Below are 19,950 nucleotides of genomic sequence, written 5' to 3' on the forward strand. Positions count from 1 at the left end.
ACCTGCTGGCTCCATAATCGGCATCTGGAGACCCCCTCTGCTTTTTCAAGGGGCACTGGCGACCAACTCCCCCCCACCCCATCCCCCACCAGGCCCCCCGACATTGTATAGAAGGCAGATGTACACACACATAACCGCATTACCTGCACTAATGCAGACAGGTGCTCCCGCTTGATTTAATCACAAGCCCCCTGCCAGGAAGAACGCGCGGCCTTGCCTTCTTTTGCCCCTGACACACTTCACACTACACTCACTCATACTCACTATAGAACAATTCAGTGCACTAGTACAACAACAGATTTTTACTAGTGATATTTTTCCTGATTAATGTGTGTGATGACGAAACAGATCATGTGACGATCACACTCACGATCGAAGGAGCAGGACACTGGAGGAGTGGTGTGAAGATGCGGGACGGGATTAAGGGAGGCAAAAGTCTAAATAACTTAACATTGATCAATGGCAGTGGAGGGAAGTAATCAACTATACCAGAGCTGGGCGTTCCGTTTATGTGACGGACCGGTCCGTCTATCCGTCACGGACGAACGCCCGTTTTGCTAACGGTTGAGGAATAACGGGAATATTTTTCAAATAGACCGACTAAGCATAGTCGGAATCCCCTTTATTTAATTCATCACTCGTCTGTAGTCCATCATTAGTTTATTTTTCGCGGCGGGGCTTCGATGGTCGCGGCGAGCGCGGCGGGGAAGAATCGTGAGTTGTAGTTGCCGGGGGGAGAGATTTGAGTGATGGACCAGGCTGTGAATAGGCGTCCATTGCGCAGTAAGTCACTCTTTCTCTCTTTCTGTTCAAATATCGGCCAGGCAAGGAGGGTGGGAGTGAAAGTTTAGTCAGAATTGCCGACAGAAGACCGTTTAAAGTTAGATTTGGATCGGCCTATAGACGGGGAAAAAAAAATCCCCCCCCCCCCGGAAAAAGGCGAATGACGGAAGGGTACCCACGCTGCAGACGGATAAGGAATAACGGACGCTCAATTTTTTGTAAAATGCCCAGCTCTGAACGATACATTTTGAAACCCTAACCGTATTTTTGATTAAATGTAAATGTAAACATGTTTTAATATGTCTAAACGTAAAGCGTGTCAAATGTTTTAATGCAGTCTTCCTCTATCACAGATTTTCACCTATCGCATGTGTATGTCAGGAACACTGTTGACTGTATTCCCGTGCGAATGGAGTCGCATGCGGACAGGAGGCGGCCACGTGCCAGGGTGAAAGTGTGACCCTCGCAGATAAAACAAAATAGGGCAAGATTGCCATCTGACGTGGTTACGGCGAGCGTGCGGCGGAGCGACAACAAGAAAAGAAAAAAAGGCTGCAAGTGTCAGCGTCACAGAGTGCCATTCAGCTCCCGGGGAGAGAGCGGCCACAAAGCGACAATTGAGCACAACAAAGACACCACAGTGGGCCTGCAGGCTTCCAATACGGACAAAACCACCACGGCAACACCATTAGATGCAGCGATAAAAGCCATGACAGAGATGCCAAAATATACAAACATCCAAAATACATGCAAGCACATTAGCCGCTGATACGGCTATGGTCTTAAAACAAAATCGTCCGTTCTTTTGCTGATTTCCAGAATGTGTCTTTTCTTTTCAATAAGTAAGAAAAGGTAAATGACAATGACATTAATAAAACTTCTGATTTTTTGATTCGCTTTATTTATCCTGAAATCCAACAGCGTTGATCTTCTTTTTAGGTGAGTGTGGCATCGATATTTGCTCTTCTTTTTAGAAAAGTATCACGTCAATAATTTGTCTTCTTTTTAAGAATTTGAAACATCATTTTCATTCATTTTTTTTTAAAAAAAAGTGTGGCATCAATAGTTTCTCTTCTTTTCAGAAAGTGCAACATCGTTAAGGTGTCTTCCATTTAGGAAAGTGCTAGATCAACTGTTTGTCTTCTTTTTTTAAGAAAGTACCAACAGCAATAGTGTGTCTTCATTTTTTTATAAAGTGTGACATCAATAGTTTCTCTTCTTTTTAGAAATGTGTAACATCTGTAAAAAAAAAAAGGATTTGCATCTGTTTTTGTCTTCTTTTTAGGAAAGTGTGGCATCGGTGGTTTCTCTTCTTTTTAGAAAAGTACATCAATAATTTGTCTTCTTTTTAAGAAAGTGCCGACAACAATAGTGTATCTTTATTTTTTCTAACGTGTGACATCAATGGTTTCTCTTCTTTTTAAAAAAAAGTGCAACATCTGCAAAAAAAAAAAAAAAAAAAAACGACTTGCGCCATTATTTTGGGATGGTGACGATATGCAAAGCCATTTGAACCAGCCTCACTGATTTTGAGTGGGACACACTACTTGCCGCGTGTTCCCAGATGGGATTACAGGTACAAGGGCCACTCCCAATGATGGAGTCATCACGCCTGACGGTCAACCGGGATGAAGTGATCAATGCCCCCCCCCCCAACGCTCACACACACACACGCACAATGAGCCTGTCGAGTAATCAAGCGCAGCCAAAGCAATGCAGATGACCTGTTGCTATGACGACAAGCCTTACAGACGCGGCGACATTTGATAGGCTTGAGCAAGGCCAAGTGTTCGTGAGTGGCAAACGCGTACAAATATTTTTTTCACACCGATACCAGTCCAAGTAGTCAAGTCTTGAGTACTCACTGATACCACTAACACTTCTGATACATACTATTTTTATTAAAGCAATGACATATCATTTTAAAGGACGATCTTTTGCTTAGTTCTGACGAACGGAAGAGCAGTCCATCTGCAATAGAGTCCAAAATAAAACAAAGTTTACTCTGAATTTAGCATTCTAAATCTAAATCAATCCCAACCAACGGTCTTGTACTTAAGTGTAGAGCGAGAGTACTTTAACCACCTTGGTTTGAAATATCTTGCAACTGTTAGGAGAATATGGGCATTTTTTTTTCAGTCACTTTTGGATTGCTGTGTCACAAATTGTATGTGGTGGAGGCAGCTGGAAATCGCCCACACTCACCCACCCTCCAAATACACACACTCACACACAGAAAAGCCTTCATGCAACTATCAGCAGCTGGCGGCGTGCCCCATTTCGCCCCCCTCCAGCACTGGCTAATCACTGGTGCACCAAAACGTGGCCACCACACGGCCTGTAACCATCTGGGACCTTGCGGTGTGAATTTTCAGGCTGAGATGGTTTGAGACGGGCGGGTTGGTAGATTCCTCTTACATCCCAAAAAGGCTCAAGGTGCAGTGAGAAGGGCAGTTACAGTATGTTGCATTTGCGCATTTTGACGAGGTGCATGGGGTCGGTCTTTCTAGATCAGTGCTTCCGAGGAATTTCGCATTGCATCCTTATTAACATTAGAGAGAGGAAAAAAAAGAAATAGAAATTTGTCGAATAACTTTTATTGACATTGTTAATACTCCCTGCGCACAGTTTGACAATGACAGCGCCGCCTACTGTAGTGGATGTGCAATTACACTTTATCCTAGTACAACAACAAAAAAAGCATGTTCCCTGGGGTCACACGTAATGAGCCCCTCCGGAGGGTCTGCGCCAGTATTTAAGACGGGCTGGTCTTTTGTATGTCTATCTGTTGCAGTTGTTACTGTAGGCAGAGAAAAAGAGTGGCGAGAGGACGTAGCCTTGGGGCGTCCCAGTGCTGATAAATGTCCAACATCCATAGCGGTCAAGGCAAGGTTAAGGCTTCAAAGTAGGGGTTCAAGGCAGGGTTAGGGTTATGAGCTCTACTTAGGATTTCGAACCATGGTTTCAAAGGGTTAAAGTTTTAAACAAGGATTATGGTTTCAGGGCCAGTGTTAGGTTTACAAACTCGGCTTTCAAGCCAAGATTAGACTTTCAAAATACGTTTGGTGGTGACCCTTCCTGCACGTATTCCTTCCTCCCAACTTTAATAAGTTATTTTTATACGTTTAAAGATGCAAAAGGGGTGTCGGCCCCCCCCCCACTGCACTTTATGAATAATGAAGGTCCAAGGAGAAAAATGACGTAAACTCTGCGGCGCTCTTCGCAGGCGGGCGGGCAGCGAGAGAGGCGAGGCGAGGCGAGAAGAGGCAAAGCAGGCCGGCGTCGAGGCGCGCGCACCCGGGCGTGATGCGCCCGTGACGTCGGTTCCGTCTGAGACCTTTAATCCCTCTGCCGCAGCAGCCGAGGGGCGAGGAGGGGGGCTGCCAGCAACCGACGCGGACCGCACGAACTAACGGACCGCCCCCCCCCTTATCAAAATACCCCCCCCCCCCAAAAAAACAATAAAAACGCATACCCGGTAGGTCGTGGTTTAAAGCTCACCATATCGACCATACCAAAGCGGGAGCCGGTGCCGGTTCCGTACAGGCCAGACCCCCTCCCTCCCTCTCTCACCCGCCGCCAGACATCCTCCCTCCACATTGTCATCATTTAGAAGCGTAACGAGGCGGATCGGTGCTGCAAAACATGCAGTATGAGCCTGCGGGGCTGACACACACTCCGACGCCGCCGTCCACCGACGAGGAGCCCGCCAGCCGCGGCAGAGAGCCGGCGCCAACAAACCGCCGCTGCCCGGTGCCGCCGGATTACGAGCAGCGAGGCTTCCGTCCGACACGGCCCACCCGTGACCTTCAACTCGTCCGGGAAAGACAGAAGCCATTCGGCGAGCTCGCCCCCGAGTCGGCGGCGCCTTCCTTGCCCCTCGACTCGCGCGAGGACACCGCCGATGCCGCGACGCCACCGCCGCAGTCGACTTCCGTGATTCCGCCCCGCGTCGTCCCAATGGACTCCCCCGTGGGCCACCACGTCAGCAACAGCAATGAGTGTAACATGTTGTCCGGAGGTCTGGGCGCCGCCTTCCCGGAGATGCAGAGCACCGGCGGCGGCGGCGGCGGCTCGTCCTCGCCCATCCTCCCGGGCTTCGGCACGCCTTGGTCGGTGCAGACGTGCGGCTCGTCGCCCCCTCCGCCTCCTCTTCCTGCTCCCCCGCCTCCGCCCGCTCCACCTGCGCCCGCCTGCACCTCCGCCGACAGCAGCGGCGGCTTCTACGCTGGGATGCCGTCGTCATCGTCCGTCAACCCGGCCTTCTTCCAGGGCTTCTCGGCTAATCCGTGCTCCGGGATTAACGTGCAAGGCTTCGGCGGGGCCTTTTCACCGCAGATCCGCCGCTCTCCCATCAGCCCGCAGATGCACAACCAGCAGGGCGCCTTCCTGCAGCAGAGGAACAACTACAACCAACATCAGGTGGGCTCCAAACATTATTATTATTGTCCTATTCCAGAAGGGAATGTTTTTCTGCATACAGTCAACCTACACTATTTTAATAAGCAATATTTTTTATTTTTTATTTATAGAGACAAGTCCCCATTTAGAGTTGTTCGCTTTCAGTGCAGTACCACGTTATGCCGCAACATGCCAGGCAGTACTGAGTTTTACTGGAAGAGATGCAGTGTAATTAACAGCAAGGAAAAGAGGTAGATAGGTCCCCAACAGAGTTAAAAAAGGACAGCTTCTCCTTTGACTAGTTATGGAACCTTAAGACTGTGATAGTAGACAATGCATGTCCACCCAACATTATGTCGATTGTTTTAACTAGTGTTGTTGTTGTTGTTGTTGTTTTTACAACTGGGGCACAGTAACCGAGTAACTCATGTGAGGTTGTGTTGGGGACCCCTAGAATAGGTTACGTGCATTTTTACAGAGATAAGTGCGATTACAAAATGTTTCCGGTATGTAGATGTATTTCCATGACTTCTGATTGCAAATTCGTTGTTTACAATATATCTCATTAACAGGGATAGGCAACTTGAATGATGGAGGGGGCCAGAAATGTTTTTTACTGGAAGGGGTGTCACATAGGACCATGCACTTCTGAACCAGATGTATGACAAAAATGTCATTTTAAATACGGACAAAATATGTGCATAATTATGTCCGTTTTTTATTGAACCAATGCACATCATAGTGTCTGAATATATTTCATGCTCAAAGCATTTATAAAAGAGCAGCCTTCAACAACAATGGGTTTGAACTATCCCAAAATACCCATACTGTGATTTTTTTTTTTCTTTCAAAGAGCACTCATGCACAATAATTACCATTCAAGGACGGCACAAAACAGCTGAACAGCACACCAACATGAAGTGCAAGAACTCATTTTGAGCATTTTTTTCCCCCCGCAAAATTCAACTCACTCCAAATTGTAATATTAGTCAGGTACTATATTTGCCCTGCATGACTTTCCAAGTTCCAAAGACTTTCCAAAGTATACATCTCTATGGTGTTCACAGTCAAAATAGCCCTTTGAGAGAAAGCACAATGTGTGTTAGAGCGACCAAAATTTAGCATTGTCAATTTGTGATCTTACTAAATAAAGTACCAAGTGTTTTACAAGTAGAGTAAGAGTGTGTAACTTAGACGCGGACACAATACTTAGTGTAAGTCTCAAAGCTGTAAATCTTCTTAATGGTGACAAGTCAAGTTGCAGCCGACCGGGAGGAACTAAACCATGGAAATGTAATTAAAGTCTGATTATTATTATATTTCATCATCCATCATTATATTGTGTCACTGTCAACACTTCTTCACAATTTGCACCAATGGTTTTAATATTCCAACATGATTAGATTACATTTGTTTCTGTAGAATGAATAAACGTGTATACGTGTGAATATTCCTGCCAAAATACATGATTGGCTAGGTCGGTTAGAAAGTTAATGGAACGGAAAAGATCCAAAGCATACCACATCATATAATGTGACATTCACTTATCCATCGACTAATTGCTTTGGTTCCCCTCCCAGCCTATGATGAAGCAGTCTCCCTGGGGTGCTCACCAGGGCAACGGCTGGAGTTCGGCCGGCGTGTCCTGGGGGCGCGAGAACCGCAAGGGGGCCGGCGCGCCGGGCCAGGGCGGCCACGCGTCGTCGCCCCACAAGAAGAGCAACGTCATCGCCCCGCCCAAGTTCCCGCGCTCGGCCGCTTCGCTGGGGCCCAAGTCGTGGCTGGAGGACAACGTCTTTCGCACGGATGGCAACAGTAACACTTTGATGCCCTTCCAGGTACGTGACCGGCCAGCCAGATCCGACCCCCACCCCTTATTTTTTTCCCTTTTTTTTTTTTTTTTGGTTTTACACAACAATCGCATTTGTTTTTGGAATGTGAATCTAAATCAAAACAAATGAAACTAATACAAGGTTTAATTCAAATGTTCCCTTCTGGTGTGGGTGCAAAATGTGAAAACGCTCTGAAAAACACTCGCCACCTCTGGGACAATCTGATGCAACCCAATCCGCGCGGAGTGTTTCATGTCTTTCCCGGAAAATGAAATGATGTCATTTCATGCCGCCGTCAGACTTGGGGAGCGACGTGATTGGACGCAAAGCGCTCGACGTGGCCCGTGTGTCATCCTGGTTTGGTGATCATATCTCGCCAAAATGAGATTACTGTTGTGTGAGAGGGAACAAAAGTCTACTAACCACATTTCTGTCAATATACCGCATCTGCTTTGAAACCTCCCTTTTGTACGCTGGATGTGAAAGCCTGCATATCATTTTGATATGGTTAGAACTGAAATCCACTTATATTTAAGAATGCGTTTTTGGGCCCGAATCTATCCTCTGTTACCATCTTATGTCTGTTTTTAACGCAGGTAAAAAGCCATTTCTAATACTGAAAATATATGGCGGCATCTTGTTGCCAAGCAACTCTAATGAACTGAGGGGAGGAGCTGCATTTAGTCGCCATACCCCTGTTTATTAGAATGAAGTAATTTGCTGCCATCTTGTGGCATCTACAGGCAATTACAAACCTCTCAGGGTGACGTCAATTACTCTCGGTTTTCGCAATTTGTTACTTATCACTATAAAACTATAAAAACGGTCAAATTCATTTTTAATAAGATATTTTATATTTTTGTCTGAAGCGATACTGTTCTCTTGATATACACTGCATTTTGCTCTGCGGTACGGCATTTCAGAAGAAACGACGTTCACCACGCATTACTGAAAGAACCAAAATACTTCTGATACAAGTGCGGTGAAGCACAACGCTTCCCGTTTCAGGAAGCGGCGGCGACATTGCGGATGGTGCTGATCTTCATTTCCATAAACACTGTCACATCAGGAATTGTTCAGATTCCAAGACCTTTTCCTTCCTTCCTCTCTGCTTAATGTTTGGCAGTCGGTGACAAGCACTGCCAAGATGGCTCTCCGCCTTGAGCTAAGCCGTTATAAGAATACGTATACAGTCGCTCGGCCAACAGGCTGTTTGGCTGGAAGAAAAAAAAAAGGGAGCAGTTGATAAGCCACAGGTCTCATTGTGTTCACTTTCCTGATTGAAATCAAATGTTTTCAAGAAAAAATATGTAAAAGAGGGATTAGTATGAAATTGCTTGATAATCGTAATATCCATCGTATTTCCAAAAGTGGTGGCCGATGCTGTTAATTTACTCAATATATGGATACGTGAGCGTGGACAGTATGTAAGACTGTAGCGGATGACTAATTGGGTCACACCATCTATTCGAGGGCCGATCCCATTTCAACATGCATGAGCTCATCATGTTAGCCACAGACCAGAATAGTCGCGTATGAGGGCCTCATGTGTTTCGTTGCGGTACCCCCCGGTTCTGGTTTCCTTGGCCCGTGAATCTGGGGAATTGCCTATATGCAGCGCTGGCGAGCATACCTTGCGCACCCTTAAACTGATTAAATACGGAAAGAATGTTAATCCCGGCCGAGCCAAATACTGCCCAGGCTTTATGATTGTTATTAGAAGTATTATTACTGTGATGACATAAAACCCACTTACACCTTTTCCTTTTGTGCTTCCAGGACCGCTCCAGGTTGTACGAGAGTCTCAACATGCATTCGCTGGAGAGCTCCCTGATTGACATCATGCGAGCCGAGCAGGATCCCATGAAAGGTGAGCACTGCCTATCACTTTCCTGACTGCGTGTGTGTGTGGAACGGGAGGCCGCCCGAGAAGCTGTGCAGTGTCTCAGCACCAAAGCTGATTTCCTCCCCCGCTGAGAGCCTAATACGTGCGGGGCCTCCAGCTGGGTATTTACACCACCAAGTGCCTCTGATCACGTTAGCCTGGAAAATACGGGAGAGACGGGAGGGTGGGCATTACCGGTGTACCGCACAATCAAACCGCCTTATATTCGCAATTTTTCATTTTCATTTTGAGCCTACCCTCTGTTATTTGCGGTTTTTGGACTCGGGCCAAAGCAAGAAAGTATTACTTTGGTGCCTTGACATATAAGTTTAATTTGATCGGTGACCATGTTTCTTAACTAAGAACAGTTTTATCTCAAATCATCTTTTCCCATTGAAATGAGTGGAAATGCCATGAACCCGTTACAGCCTCCCCAAAAATAACAACAAAAATGGTTGTACAATGGACCCCCGCTATTAGTAAAAATCTCCACATAATTGACGGCCATTATCAATTCATTGAAATAAATAAATGAATAAATAAATAAAATGACATTTTTAACCCCCAAAATTGACTCCCCCGCACCCTAAAAAAAAAAAATCATATTTATAAAAATATTTTTGGGGAATCTGTGAATAGGTGAATCCGCTGATGCTGAACCACCAATATGCACGGGGTGGGGGGGGGGGGGGGGTCGGGGGGACACGCACTAATGTGTATTTCATTATTGTAGGCTACTTTATACAAACATACAATAATGACATAGCTAAGGGATTAATCCGTTTTTTCTTGTTGTTTTTCTTCGGTTCATTGCAATCATTTTTGTAGTTTTGGGGTTGGGGGACTGAAATGAATTAATGACATTTCCATTCATTTCAATTGAAGAAGATTATTGATTTGAGATATGAGTGTTGTGAGTTACAAGCATGGTCATGGAATGAATTAGACTCATATCTCAAGGCACCACACTGTCTTTCCAAAAACATCATCTTCAATTCCCATGGAAATTTACCAGGACTTTTCCACCCCTTTGCAGCCCTACTAACTACTTAGCCACCAATGTCGCCCTATTCTGGGACCTTGTAATAAAATCAACCATTAACACATATGGTGCCAAACTGACGTAAACCGTACTGCTTGATGGAAACGGTGCTTATACATTCAAATTATACCTTTGCACATTACCCAACCGTAGCAAAATTTCATGCAAATCGTCCTTTCTACAGTGTGCGTAATCCTGCTAACAAGCTAACAGGGATGTATTAAACATAACCACCCTGGGGGAGGTCATAAACGCACCACCGGACCCCCATTTCCACAGGCAGCTTTGTTGTTCTTCCTGGTGCAGCAGATGGAGAGGACACGGGCTAATTTTAGATGCCGTCGCCCTTTCGCACGCTGTGTTTGACAGCCAGGAGAGGCAAGGCCGAAGGAGAAGGAGGAGAAGAAGGCGAAGAAGGAGGGCTGGCTGGGGTGGGCTGCTGTTGCTATTTTTAGCAGCTCCCAAACGCACGGGACCTCATATATTGACATGGAGTCGCTTTAGCTGGCTTTCCTCTTTAGAGCAAAGCGATAGGCCAGTGTTTCCCAACCTTGAATGAAGCAAGGACACGTATAAAAAAAAATACATATAAGAGTAGACTTTGTCTTGGCAAAGATGATAGTACAGGTAAACGCCACTGTTTAGCTTTCCTGATGACGAGGTAAGGATTTTTGGGGTGGAACCTATTCCAAAAGTTGTGCTTTGCCGCCATCCTGTGGTATCTATACTCAATTACAAACATTTCAGGAGGGAGGTGTCAATTACTTGCGGATTTTTGCTATAACAGCTGCAAATAGTTGGTGTTCATTGTCCTACTTTTTGATATTTAGCTATTTAGCTAGCATGCAACGTTCCACCTCAGTGTGACTTGTGTGTTTCTTTGTCCAGGCCGAATTGGATGCCTGAACCAGGCCGCCGACGGTCTCCTCATGCTCAACGGTAATTATCTTTTCATGTTCACTTCCAGAGACACTTCTACAATAATAATTAAGTAGCACAAATGGCGCAATCTGCCAATTCTCGACGAGAGCAGAGATCCACGTGTGTTCCACTAGTGGTATGCCAGAATGACTGAATTAAATGTGATTTTTAAATTCAGCACAGTACATTTGTTAAGTTCAGTTCAGTTGTATTTAACTTTTAAGTGCAACAATTTTTTTTTCTCCAGACATTTATTCAGGTGCATTTTTAAAAAATCAAAGTCACAGTATTTGCAATGTATTTCATCGAATCATTATGTACAGTTTCATTCTTATTTTTTTCTATACAGAATGAATCGTGTTAATGTTCAAGTATTTTTTAAGCTCTTTTTTAAGCTCCAAATACCTGAAACATTCTCCTATATTTACACGCAGCCAGGAGCTATGGCAGACGTCGAGGTAAACCTCCAATTAATTCAGCACGCTTGCTTGTAATGTGCTTTTTTTTTTTCATTTTAGATATGGCTTGTTTTTAATCTGCCGTGCTTTTGTTTTTGTGGATTCAGAAGCCCCAGCAACCCGTAACTAATTGATTAACGTTCAATGACGACGAACACAAGCCCATTTTATTTCTCACCGTGTTCCAATTGTATGCTCGTTTTGCTCATTTTCCTAATGAAATGAATGCATTTTTTTAATAGATAGATAGGTAGATGGATATAGATTAAAGCTAGCTAGCAAGATAGATAGATAGATAGATTAAAGCTAGTTAGCTAGCTAACTATATATATATGATAGATAGATTAAAGCTAGCTAGCAAAATAGATAGATCAAAGCTAGTTAGCTAGCTAACAAGATAGATAGATAGATAGATAGATAGATAGATAGATAGTGTTGGTATTGTATATAAGACAGGCATGCTTGCTGTTGTTGGATTGTGCAGGAAGGCTTTGTTCTTTCCAGCTTTGTCTTTCAAATAAATTGTGCATAATCCTCATAGGCGCTGAAATAACACAACAACACGTGACTGGCCTTGCCCTTGATGTCACCTGCTCTCAATCTCTCCTCCCAGGCCGCTCTTCTCTTTTCCCCATCGATGACAATCTCCTGGACGATGGCCACGGCAACCAGGGGGTCCCGGGGGTCCTGGGCTCGGCCGGCTGCTACCCACATCAGAACGGCGAACGCATCGAGCGCTTCTCGCGCAAGGTGTTTGTAGGCGGGTTGCCGCCCGACATAGATGAAGGTGAGAATGACGGGCCCTAATCGGGTCTGCAAGGACAGCGATTCTTAAAAGTGTGGTGCTCGGGCTCCCTCTCGTGGTAGGCCCAAAAACGGACTGCTATTGTTCAGTTGTATTTACCTTTCTCATTTATACAGTTGCAGTCATAATTCATACATATGTACAAACAAGTGTTTTTGTTAGTGTGTCAACATTTACAGCAGGGGTGTCCAAACGTTTTTGCAAAGAGGGACAGATTTGGTGAGGTGAAAATGTGGGCCGGCCGACCTTTTAGCTTGACATTCTTTTTCACATCAACGCCAATAAATCCAAGCACATGTAAGCAAACCAGTCTGCCTTTTGTTTTTGACTTTTTTATTTAAATTTTAAGATTCTTAAACGTGTCTTTTGGTCCATTTGAATCGTGACATATCACTGACAAATAAACGTTCACTGAAATTTTTGATTTAAAACAGGGAAACAAGTAAAAGTATTCACCAGTGCAAGTTACATTTCAAACACCAATAACACCAATAGGGTTAATTTGAAACATGGCATATTGTTGAAAATAAATGTTCAGTGAACTTTTAGATAAAAAAAAAAAAAAAAAGGGAAATAGGTAACAGTCTCCTTGCAAATGAGGCAGACACAGTTGTTGCATATTTCAGTGAAAAATAGTCCAATTTCCGCCTTTCCTTAAATTGTCGGCCCTCGCTGTCAACTTTCCCTTTTTTTATTCATTGTAACCATTTTAGAAACTGTCTGGCAAGAGTCCCACAGGGTTACGGAGTTGGACAGAGTGCTGCTGCCCTCGTGTGTGTATTGAGCGTATTTTATAAGGCTTGTCAACGGAGCTACAGGCCAGACGTTATTAATTCTATGACAGAGATAAAATTTGACCGCGGGCCGCGTTTGGCCGGACTCTGGACGTCTGATTTACAGTCTGGGCAATACTGAGGAAAAACACTTGACTATTTTTCTGACAGACGTATCCTCTTCTTCATCCCCTGCAGATGAAATAACCTCCAGCTTCCGCCGCTTCGGTCACCTGGTGGTTGACTGGCCGCACAAAGCTGAGAGCAAGTCCTACTTTCCACCCAAAGGGTACGCCTTCCTGCTGTTCCAGGAGGAGACGTCAGTGCAGGCCCTGATTGAAGCCTGCATGGAGGAGGACGGGAAGCTCTACTTGTGCGTCTCCAGCCCCACCATCAAGGATAAACCTGTGAGTCCAATAGCATTGGAAACATAGAAATGATACATTCTCATAGGAAGTTTCCCACTTTCAAAATTCTTGACATGCTTGCAAGCCCAACCGTAAGAAAATATAGTCAAGGACTATTTCATCCGCAGGTGCAAATCCGCCCGTGGAACCTGAGCGACAGCGACTTTGTCATGGACGGATCTCAGCCCCTGGACCCCCGCAAGACCATCTTTGTGGGAGGAGTCCCCCGTCCCCTGAGAGCAAGTAATGACCGCCATTTTGTCTTTTCCGCGTCAGGAATCTTTGAGATCGGTAACGCTAATGGTCTCGCTTGCCGCCTAGTTGAACTGGCCATGATCATGGATCGCCTCTATGGGGGCGTCTGCTACGCCGGGATCGACACCGACCCGGAGCTCAAGTACCCCAAAGGGGCGGGGCGGGTTGCCTTCTCCAACCAGCAGAGCTACATCGCCGCCATCAGCGCCAGATTTGTGCAGCTACAGCACGGCGACATCGACAAGCGGGTATGATGAGTTTGCCGAGCTCCCTGCATAGAAGCACCTGTGGCAAAATCCAAACTGTGGCAGGGTTTTTACTTTCTGCACCTGGATTCCCCATCTTTGGACAGAAAACACCCTCTGATATGCACATTTCAAGGGCTCTCTGTGTGAAAGAGGCTCCTGACACTTCTTGTGCCCGATGTTGCAGGTGGAGGTGAAGCCGTACGTGCTGGACGACCAGCTGTGCGACGAGTGCCAGGGCGCTCGCTGCGGCGGCAAGTTTGCGCCCTTCTTCTGCGCCAACGTCACCTGCCTGCAGTACTATTGCGAGTTCTGCTGGGCCAACATCCACTCGCGTGCCGGCCGTGAGTTCCACAAGCCCCTGGTTAAGGAGGGCGCCGACCGCCCGCGCCAGATCCACTTCCGCTGGAACTAGAAGCTAGCTGTGTAACCCCCAGCTCATAACGCCAAACCAGGGGTGTCCAACCTGGAGCCATTTGCAGCCTGCTATCATTTGTTAGCTGCTCATAGTAGCATACTTAAATTCATAGTCAACTAGACAAAGGTATTTCAGTCACAAGTGATGGCAAAAATCAAACAATGAGTGATTCATTCATTTGAACAAAATAGGCTGAGTCACATGTATCGAACTGTACGATTTTCACTCCCTATACTCTAAAAAAAACAAAAAAACATGCAGACTGTATGGCCCTCGGAAGAAAAACGTTTGGACACCCCTGCACTAAACCGTACATGCGCCACTCTAGATGGCGGCCAAGCTTTTTTCGCAGCCACGAGCATCGCTTCTTTTCCACCCCACATCTCAGGCTCTTTTTTGTGGCACTGTCATCTTTTCATAGATGGAAAAAAGAAATTGAGTTTTATACATTTTTTTTTTTTTAGATTATTATTTTTTTTTAAGTGAGACGAAACAACGAAGATATGGGAATGTTTGCACGTGGGATGGTGGTCCGCCGCTTGCCACCCCCCATGCAGTGCGCGTCCTGCACTCACGCCCGCTGAAGACACTAACCAAAGGTAGTGAAACATGATAGGACGCAGAAATGCCGACACACGCTTTTAGGATGCAAGACTACTGACCTTTAGCCTCTTTCACAAAGGAGATCCTGCAAATTTGCAGAATCTGAGTTGTAAAAAGAGAATTTATGCACGTTTGCCTTTCACACGGAACTAGGGATGGGCACTAAATTTCCATGATAGAAATTTTTCCGACAGCAGACTATTTGAGACTGTACCAACAGTCAAATGCTAACTCTTGGTTCTGTCCTGCAAAATTGCCGCATCAGATCCGTTGCGATTAAGTGGAATTTTTGTCTTTTTGAAACAAGGGATGGGCAGTCAATTTCCTTGATAGAGATCTAGACAGGAAACGAGTTACGACTGTAGCCTCGTTCGTGCTAAATTGCTAGCATACGCCAGAGCCGTAACAGAATATGTCCGCCTTTGCCTTTCACACAAAACTAGTGATGAGCACTAAATGTACTTAAAGTCCCTGTAAAGTGACAATAAATATCTTGTAAATTGGACACACCCCAGAGAAGAGCGTTGTTAACAACCCTGCCAAATTTGAATGATTAAAATCATCGCCAAGTATATAAAATGAGGCTACTTCTACAAGCTTGAAAAATAGACTCTACTTCGTCCAGCATCTTTCATATGCCGACACATATCTAAATCTCTTTAGACGGATTTTTTATATACCGTAAAAGTGACATACATGCACTCTCAAGAAGCCACATCTGGGGACTATCTGAAGGGAAGATGCGTTTTCGGGATAGCTAGCTCTAAAAAAGCAGTTAGCTAGCTAGCTAGCTAACTAACCGCTCATCCCAATTGTACCGGATAAGTAGTGAATGCTCTCTTAGTTCTGCTGGATGCCGAAGTGCTTCACCGGGTGCCATCTTAGCCACACCCAAGCAGTCAGGAAATGGTGAAAGACAATTGAACGCTAAATCTCCATAATTCAGTACTACATAGTTCTCAATCTTTGTAAGCTTTGTATTTAGAAACAAATCTATGTATTCACTTAACAGGGTCTTAAATGGATTCATTTGGGAAACTAATGATTGGATACACTAGTATTGTGTTCATTAGATAGCCAACAAGTTCAGACCGAATGACCAGTTATCCTCTTTTTCAACAATTAGATGATAGGATAAGTTCAGCACAACGTTACGGCTCTGATACTACCTCCCGAGGCAAAATCATTTTCTGGCTCGACTTCGCCCACCTTCCATTTCCGCATCGATGCCGTTTATACAAAACAGTGACATGAGAAGAGGCGAAAAAATGCCAGGCATTGTGATTTCCATGGACTATTACCTCAGAATCTTTTCACTGCTCTCTATATTCAACGATTTTACAGTATACGCAACAAGCTATCGTAGGAAACCTCGCTGCTATCGAGAAAATAATAACGCATATACGAGTAGTAGACAAATATTTGATGCCGTTTAACCCTCCTGTTACATTGTGGGTCAAGATAACGCAAGAAACCAATTTTTTAAAATCGATTTTGTTGATTTTGTGGGAAATGGTTAGTAATTGATTTTAAAATGACATCAACAGCTCTGGGGGAAAAAAATAAGAGACCAAAAAGAGACCAAAAATATTGTCTCTAAATGACAATATTTGTATGTTCAATTCAGGATTCATGTAGTCATTAAAACAAAAATGTTCATTTTATTCAAACATATAAGGCCGTCTGGCTGAAACCAAATTGTATGAAAACTGTTAAACCCTTTTTACACGATTCATCAAACGTGTCAGATGAACATAGCCTACTAAATGTAACGAGGGTTAAAAAAAATAAAGAAATGTTTAATGCAGTGATGTATTTATGGCAGCGCATTTTTGGAATCAGCTCGCATGCAGGATGGACGTAAGGAAATTAACAAACGATAAAAAAATAAGACAAGTCAGTTCTAAGCACCGGTAGCATGAAGTTAAAAGGAGTGTGTGTGGCGGGGTGAAACTCCGGAGTGAAATAGTATTTAAAAAAGAAAAAAAAAAACCATATTTAAACTTGCATGCTTCAATGTTTATCCGTCCGTTTACGCCGAAAACGTGATTCTGCTGTAGACTTTTAGTGGACGAAAAAACAAAAAGTGTGGTGTTCGGTGGTTATGTGTGTGCGTGGTTTTTTTTTGTTGTTTTTTTTTGTCGTCCGTGTGTGCGTGTGTGTGTGTGTGTGTGTGTGTGTGTGTGTGTGTGTAGACCGAGGATCTGGTTAACAGACATGTCAAGGTATGGGGTAGGAGGTGGGGTTTACTGTTTCCAAGGTGACATGGATGCAAACGATTCGATTGGACGATGTCGTCCTGGAAGGTACTGTACAAGTGCGTATTTGCTGTGTTGTCATGGTTACGCTGTTGCTTGTGTTGACTACTTCCCCTCACTGGACCTTCCCTGGTTGCGTTTTTTTAAATACAGTAATATATATTATTATTATGCACTACTTTTCTATATCTTATATTCACCCGATGTAATTGAAGTGTAGATGCTCTGAAAAAGCCTCCTGTTATTTATTGTCCCACAGATGATTTATTGTGCAATTTTTATTTTTTCATGTGTAGCGTGTGAAGTCTTAAGTTATGTGTATGTGTGTGTGTGTGTGTGTGTGCGACTAGAGAAGGAAGTGAATATTTTCTAATATATTCTTAATGTTGTCCCTAATGTTTGAATACGGTCACCTGTAACACTTGACTTCCGTCGTATTTTTGTTTTTTTTGTTTGTTTTTTTTCTAAACGTTTGTTGTCTGTTTTTGTAAAGGAGAAAAAAATATCACATTTATTTCACTATTTTTGTAGACAAAAATTTGTTGATTTTGATTGTATTTTTCTATTTAAAAATGATTCTATTCCCCTCCTATAAACCCTCCTGTTACAGCGATGATGTTCTTGGGTCAGTATGATGCGGGGATCGTTTCATTATCCAAACGTGTCAGAAACAAAACAAAAAACAAAGCAAAAACAAAAAAATCTCCGTCCTTATTTTACTTCTGACTTTTTAATGACCCAATTTAAGCCAAACGGAGGTTGCGCTACAAAAAACACATTTAAACATTTGTTTTTGTTTTTTCTTTATTGTAAAATGCAACACAACAGAAAATCATGATATTTGTATGAAACTTCTGCCTTACATAGTTGTGCATTTTTTTTAATTACAAGAAAAATTTAATTACGCTGAGCATACACTAATTTGTCAAATTTAACGCACAAAATTATAGTGCTGCCTTTAGATACGCGTGACCTGACTTCTGATTTTCTTGACATGCGCGACACCGTTGGACTATTTTTTATTTTTTTTTGCTTTGACATAAGAGCAAAAATTTGAGATATGAGCACTGTACGGTCAGTGAACCCAACTCAATTAGATACAGTAAATATTCAAAAAAGAAGCTTCAAGGTGAAGTTTACTGTCAAACTCAACAACAAAACAAAGAGAATTGCACGTTTTGTCTTCCGCTTACTTAATGCTAACACACAATGCAAAACGTCATAGACAGGCTAAAGGAACCAGCATTGATGGTGGGGTCATTTTAAACCTTTAAACAACTGATAAGTTAAACAGAAACGAGTCATCAAACAAATGTAGACAGAAAATATAACAATACTCCTGGGCATATATTATTTGTCCTCTGCGAAGAATGACTATACTATTACTTAGTTTTGAAAGTCTTCTTTGTTTGTATCTTTATGACCGTATTATGCTTTCTGCTGTTGGCCAAATTGCACCACACTCCAGACGGAGACGCAATGAATGAATCATGATACACAAGCGGTTTAATTATTTATATTTTATTTATGTCTTTATGTTTTTATAAAGTACAATAGACATTTACCATGCCCCAGGTCAAATTGACCCGGTAACAGGAGGGTTCGTTATGTTCAAACCTTTAGTTCCAACACAAAAGGTTACCATACATGAACAAACACGCACACACACACACACAGACATCTGGATAGTTTTTAATATGCTTCTTATTTTTTCATACACATGCGTGACAGAAGGCAACATGAAGGTTTTGTTCTTCTTGAGATTCTCCCACTCTGAAACTTGAATTATTCTTCTCTTTCTCTCTAATAACACATTTTGAAAGGCTGACTAACCTCGATTCTGTGTTGTGACGTGCAATACCATTTCTAATGTTTGTACAAAAAGTAAGGATTACCGTGTAAAACCTTTTTAAGATGCAGATTTTATTTTTTTCATTGCATATTTTGCAGATTTTCTGATCCACAGTGTCGTTTTTTTACTGTCCAATGAGGAGAAAAAAAAGAAAAAGGAACCAGACCCCAGTTTTTTCATTGCAACTATTTTTAAATCCAGATATCTTTGTACTGATGTAAATGATTGTAGTTATTTTGAAAAGTGTTTTGCTAACAAAAGGAGAGACTTTTTCATGCATATTTTCACCTTGTTTTAACCTTCTACTTTTTTCACCCAACCGTAGCATAATTCTTGGGAGGTTTTTTTTTATTTTAAATAACATTGGTGTTAATTTGGTTTTCTGATGTGGAACTACAGAAGATTTTCATTGCTAAGATATTTTAATTAAGCTAAGTATTTCTAATTTTGTTGTTGACCTATTTCTAAAATCAGAGTTTACATACAATACAGGCTCACAAAAGCTGATTGTTATGAGGTATTTGGATGGTAATGATTTTTACTGAATGGTTATTTGATATGCAAAATTAATATTGTGTTTTATTTTTTATTTGGCCTTGTTTTGTATTTAACTTGTGATTACATTTTTTGTTTGTTTGTTTCAATTCACTTGCTAAATAAAGACCCACTCTGTTTGGACACACTATGGCCGTTTTTATTTTGTAACGGAAACAACTCTGGCACACCCCATTTTACAAAATGGATTTTTTTTTCACAGAAGGGAATTTAAACCCACTCAGGCCAGAATACGATACAAATTATCTTTTGTTTTTGTATTGGAACTGAAAACAAGAAAGTCATACAGGATATTCTAAAATTGTGCCTTTTTCTATTTTTTTGGTATGATATTATTTTGAAAATATGATTCTATTTTAGCGTAATTATTATGTAGTTTTTATTTGCATTTAATGCATTTTTCATCTTTTTTTACATTGTTTTCATTTTTAGATTTTTTTTTAAATAAAATAATATT

General features: G+C 42.9%; 1 protein-coding gene across 2 annotated transcripts; it reads left to right on the forward strand.

Annotated features, from left to right (window-relative positions):
* The first annotated feature begins 758 nt into the window (after positions 1 to 758).
* Positions 759 to 19,621, forward strand: cpeb2 (cytoplasmic polyadenylation element binding protein 2). Of its 2 annotated transcripts, XM_086047074.1 has the most exons (11): positions 759 to 783; positions 4,010 to 5,205; positions 6,765 to 7,022; positions 8,796 to 8,886; positions 10,832 to 10,882; positions 11,299 to 11,322; positions 11,936 to 12,109; positions 13,099 to 13,307; positions 13,436 to 13,550; positions 13,629 to 13,810; positions 13,995 to 19,621. In XM_086047074.1, exons 2-11 carry the CDS (start codon positions 4,429 to 4,431, stop codon positions 14,220 to 14,222), a joined length of 2,109 nt encoding a protein of 702 aa, XP_085903200.1. In that variant the 5' UTR covers positions 759 to 783; positions 4,010 to 4,428; the 3' UTR covers positions 14,223 to 19,621. The 2 variants fall into 2 exon arrangements, with proteins under 2 accessions (XP_085903200.1, XP_085903201.1); XM_086047075.1 differs by lacking the exon at positions 11,299 to 11,322.
* Positions 19,622 to 19,950: the final 329 nt, after the last annotated feature.

This window comes from Filicampus tigris, chromosome 12 (assembly GCF_054856515.1).
Source record: "Filicampus tigris isolate MCC_2025a chromosome 12, RoL_Ftig_1.0, whole genome shotgun sequence".
Lineage (NCBI taxonomy): Eukaryota > Metazoa > Chordata > Actinopteri > Syngnathiformes > Syngnathidae > Filicampus > Filicampus tigris.